Source organism: Cotesia glomerata, linkage group LG2, assembly GCF_020080835.1.
Source record: "Cotesia glomerata isolate CgM1 linkage group LG2, MPM_Cglom_v2.3, whole genome shotgun sequence".
Lineage (NCBI taxonomy): Eukaryota > Metazoa > Arthropoda > Insecta > Hymenoptera > Braconidae > Cotesia > Cotesia glomerata.
In genome coordinates, this window is record NC_058159.1 from 29,024,490 (window position 1) to 29,029,815 (window position 5,326).

At 33.3% G+C, this 5,326-nt stretch overlaps 1 protein-coding gene across 1 annotated transcript; it reads left to right on the forward strand.

Annotated features, from left to right (window-relative positions):
- The first annotated feature begins 1,052 nt into the window (after positions 1 to 1,052).
- Positions 1,053 to 4,386, forward strand: LOC123259943 (arylphorin subunit alpha-like). Its single transcript, XM_044720778.1, has 5 exons — positions 1,053 to 1,360; positions 1,432 to 1,768; positions 2,033 to 2,436; positions 3,096 to 3,765; positions 3,861 to 4,386. Exons 1-5 carry the CDS (start codon positions 1,136 to 1,138, stop codon positions 4,262 to 4,264), a joined length of 2,040 nt encoding a protein of 679 aa, XP_044576713.1. The 5' UTR covers positions 1,053 to 1,135; the 3' UTR covers positions 4,265 to 4,386.
- The last annotated feature ends 940 nt before the right edge of the window (positions 4,387 to 5,326 follow it).

A 5,326-nucleotide genomic window follows, 5' to 3' on the forward strand; every position in this document is an offset into this window, starting at 1 on the left:
TTTATTGTATATGTTTATTATACATAATTTTTTTTTTGATAATATACTGTACTGTAGATCAAGATAATTTTCACTGCAGTGAATTTTCATTTTTAGTTTTATTATTTTGAAAAATGAAAAATATATTTTATACATAAAATTTTATTTCATTGGCCTCAAAATAGTTTTATTTAAATTGCTTGCCAAAAATTCTAATTGTTTGAAATTTCAATATTTTGTTATTTGTTGAATTGGATAATTTAAAAGTAGCTAATATCTATTATAAAAAATATGAATTTTTTCGTTTGGACTGTGCAATATTTAAATACTTTAAATAAATATTCAAAAAATTTATCACTTAATATTTATTCGAAATAATTCTCGGATCCATGATAAACAATTTAAAAGAAATTAGCAAGCTGTTAGAATCAGTTTTTATGCTGTTAGTAAATTTTTATTTAATCATTTCGTCATGAATCATAACATCTCTAAACTCTAGGTAAAATTTTAGATTTTTTATTGTAATATTAGTAATTTAAATTATAAATGAATTCTTGATAAAATTTTGAATATAAAAAAATACTTTAAAAAGATTAAAAAATATTCTGATTGCAAATAAATAGTTACGTTATTAAAAAAATAACTAATAATGATTAAAATATATCAATTATTACACAATTAGAATAGAAAAATTTTATTTACTAATAATGGAATATTTTTTCAAATTAATTGCTAATTAATCTTTCCTAAGACTATTAATCTCATCACACAAATATAATCCCGAGTAATTAAATAATAATTTCCATTAATTAAAAATTGTAAATGATAAAAATAACGAGTGTTAGATTGCGACAAAAATATTTTTCTACAAACTAGTATCTACCCCTCCTGGAGATAATATTACATCCCATTTCTGATAATGATACTGTAAATAAATGAAGACACTGTAAGCGAAAATATAAAAAAAAAAAAACAAAATCTAAACGCGTGTAGGTGATAGACTCGTGACCCGATATGAGGTTCATGATTGATGATTAGTTACTATCAGAGTACTATAAAACTCGATGGGTCTAATGGAGGATGAACACTCTTTTTCAGCTGCTACGTGACATAGTCGCTAAATATTAATTCTCGTTTTTACAAATCTAGCAATTAAATGCTGAAAGAGGTGTTTTTGTCCGCCCTTGTGGTGGTCTGCATCACCACTGCCAGCGGTTTTTACTACACGGAACAGACTGCAGACCAAGAATTTCTGGTCAAGCAGAAGAAAGTTTACAATTTGCTGTACCACACTTCCCAACCTAATCTCGTCATTAAGGATTTGTTCAAAGAAGGATTAGACTACAGTATTGAAGCCAACATCGATTCCTACACCAATAAGGTACGTCTTCATCATCATTATCAACCACTATTTCATTATTATTAATCCATATATTTATTTCTTCACTCTAGGAGGCAGTAACTTCCTTTATCGAACAATACAAGTTCGGATTCCTGCCAAGAGGATCTTTGTTCTCTATTTACTACCCGAAGTTATTGTCAGAAACCAAAGCACTCTTCAAGCTTTTCTTCTACGCCAAAGACTTCGACACCTTCTACAAAACAGCTGCATGGGCGCGAGCTCACATCAACGAGGCCCAATTCATCTTCGCGTTTTACCAAGCCGTTATCAGACGACCTGACACTGAATTCATCCAATTGCCACCGCCATATGAAATCTATCCCTACGCTTTCTTCAACTCTGAAGTCATCGAAGCTGCCAAGAATGTGAAACTCCTCAGAAAAGGCGGTAAGATCAAATTAATTTAAACAGTAAAAAATTTTTCGTCATTGTGTAAAGTGGAAAAATTGTTGTGTAGAATATTACACTCTATGTGCGCAGAATTTCACATTCTCATGTGCTGATTTAACACACTAGAATGTGGAATTAATATTAGTTTGTGTAAGAACGGTCAGTAACACAAATATTTGGGTCAAATTTGACGAATATTTTTTTACTGTGTATCATTGCATGCTTTAGGAATGATCGAAGTAAAAATGAAAATCATTTCAGACTCTGCTGATAACAGCTACTTTATAATCCACGCAAATTACTCGGGCTGGTACTTGAACCGAGACTACGACATCGAAATGAAACTGAAGTACTTCATCGAAGACGTAAGTCTCAACACGTACTACTTCTTCTTCCGTGAAAACAACCCATTCTGGCTGAGCTCCGATGAATTCGGCCTGGACAAACACTCCCGAGGAGAAGAGTACTTCTACGGACACAGGCAATTGTTCAACCGGTACAACTTGGAACGTTTGGCGAATGGACTCGAGAAGATTGAAGACTTTGCTTGGGATAGCGAGTTCTATCCTGGATACTATCCAACGATGGTTTATCACACTGGATTACCGTTCCCGCAACGTCCTCAATGGAGCAAAGTTCCTCATTACAAATACTCCTTCGTCCATGTAAGTACTTGGGTTATTTAATTGCTTATCTATATTAATAAATGGAGATCCGGTTTTTTTGTCCGGTTATGATGCGAAAACTACTAAACCGATCGGAATAATACTTATACCATAAGATGCAGCGTGTTTCGGAGAAGGTTTTAGTTTTTAGTATATGATATGTTGGTGATTACTTATCCGGAGCCTATACTTTTTTGACTTATAAATAATGAATTTTTATTGCAACTGAATTGAGGCTATTCGACTGTCATTTGTTTAAAATAAATTTTTTAGTTCTGTTGGTTATGTTTATATACTAGGCAGATTTCTTCACTTATGAGACCTACAATTTCTTTAACCGAAACTTTCAATGCTCATTACAAATATTTTTTTTTTATATCAATTATTATTCATTTTTGTAAGAAAGACACGGAAATGTTATAATGATTGCATATTGAAAGTTACAATGAATATTAGCTATAATAATTGCATGGATAAAAGGTACATGCCAATTCGACAGAATTTGGAATCGGTGCAAGTCAAAACAATATTCTAATTAAATTTCAAGTCTAGATCTAAAAATGCAATTCTATAAAGCGCCCAGCGGAGCGGGCGAGTAACAGCTAATAATTTATAATTTAGAAAGAAAATGATGATAATTCGATGACTTTTCTCTGTAGGATGTTCATGACGCAGAATCTCGCGTTTCCATGGCTGTAGACTCTGGATTTATTTTAAGCGCCGGTGGCAAGATGGTCAGCATTGAAACCCACGAAGGTCTTAACTTACTGGGAAATCTTATTGAAGGAAACGAGGACTCGCTCAACAAGTACTTCTACCGTAGCATTGATACTTCTGCTAGAAGAATACTAGGCTTCAATCTCGAGCCGAAAACAGCATACCAAGTGATCCCCAGCGCTTTGGAGTCTACTTTCGCATGTATGAGAGACCCAGCGTTCTACAGACTCTACAAGAGAATTGGATACTACTACTACAGATACAAAGAACTCTCCAAGCCATACCCGAAAGAGCAGGTAGTCTTCCCGGGTCTGAAGTTTGAGTCTCTGAGCACAGACAAGTTGGTGACTTTCTTCGACAGCTTCGACACGACGATCAGCAATGGCTTGCCAATTGCTGACCAAAAAGAAGCTGATTCTCTGTTCATAAAAGTACGCCAACAACGTCTTAACCACAAGCCGTTCAACGTACACATGGTGATAAATTCTGACAAAGCTCAAAAAGTAGCAGTCCAGCTGTTCTTAGGACCAAAATACGATAGCCGGCACAGTTTGGTTGATTTTTCCGAAAACTACAAGTACTTCTACGAAATGGATTACTGGATCGTTGATTGTAAGTTTTAATTATTGCAAATAATAATTAGTTACCAGATTTATTGATTTAATAATAATTTAATATAATTTAATGTAATTTTATCTTTATTTTAGTAACTGCTGGAGAGAACAAACTTGAACGCAGCAGCCACGACTTTTTCTACACGATGCCCGACAAGGAGCCGAGTGAAATTTTCTACAAGAGAGTAGAGAAAGCTATCGCCGGCACTGAGCAATTCACTTACAAGCAGAATGTCTACGGATTCCCAGAGCACCTTCTTTTGCCGAAAGGAAGCCAAGGTGGATCGACCTATCAATTATTCGCCTACGTCAGTCCAGTCGCGGAACCAGTTGAGTACAAATCTCGCGTGTTTGGAAGCTACACTTACGACCACAAAGCCATGGGCTTCCCTCTCGATCGCCCTATCTACTACCCTCACTTCCAAGGGCCGAACATGTTCTTCAAAGATGTCAACATTTATCTGGACCTTGACGTCGATCCTAATGCTACCGTTTAAGGTTAATTCAGAAGTTTTATGCTTTTATCTTTTTGGTATTTCAATCGGCAGACATCTGATTGACCCCTAGATATGTAATCGAATTATTTTGTATATTTTTAACAGAATAAAGCACTGTCAAATCATATAAGACTATGTTTTATCATAAATTATCTAGATTATTAAGAGAATAAGAAAAATTTTGTGTCCAGGATAGTCATATTATAAAATAGGTTTTTTTAGTAAAATTTAGTGTCATTGCAAAGATCTTGATTTTAATTTGTGCCTCTTCAAGATTTAAATTTATGATGGTAAGTATTGAGGATGCATTCGAAAATTCTCTATCTCTAGATACATAATTAAGAGATGACCTTGTATTTTGTCAACTATCGACATTTTTTAAGATATAAGCTCATCCTGATGTTACACATCAAGACCTTTCATTTGAGTACCCACATCAATTTTTCATATATTTATATATATGAATATATGAAAAATATATCAAAATGCATGTGGGTACTCAAATGAAAGCTCTTGATGAGTGTAACATTGGAATGAGCTTATATCTTTAAAAACGTCAATAGTTAAGAAAGTACAGGGCATTTTAACAAATATCTTGTCAACTAATGACATTTTTAAAGATATAAACTCATTCTGACATTACAATCATCGAGACCTTTCATTTGAGTACCTACATCAATTTTTCATATATTTATATATATTATATATATATATGAAAAATATATGAAAATGCATGTGGGTACTCAAATGAAAGCTCTTGATTAGTGTAACATCGGAATGAGCTTATATCTTTAAAAACGTCAATATTTAAGAAAGTACAGTGCAATTTAACATAATTAAGAAAGGACCTTGTATCATGTGAACCATTGACATTTTTAAAGATATAAGCTCATCCCTATGTTACACTCATCGAGACCTTTAATTTGAGTACCCACATCAATTTTTCATATATTTTATATATTTATATATGAATTTATGAAAAATATATCAAAATGTATGTGGGTACTCACATGAAAGCTCTTGATGAGTGTAACATCGGGACGAGCTTATATCTTTAAAAGC

Excerpts from the sequence above, each read along its gene's own strand:
- LOC123259943 (XM_044720778.1), top strand. The coding sequence starts at position 1,136 with ATGCTGAAAGAGGTGTTTTTGTCCGCCCTTGTGGTGGTCTGCATCACC. Across the intron at positions 1,769-2,032 it reads GAAACTCCTCAGAAAAGGCG|ACTCTGCTGATAACAGCTAC; the intron begins GTAAGATCAAAT and ends AAATCATTTCAG. Across the intron at positions 3,766-3,860 it reads GGATTACTGGATCGTTGATT|TAACTGCTGGAGAGAACAAA; the intron begins GTAAGTTTTAAT and ends TCTTTATTTTAG.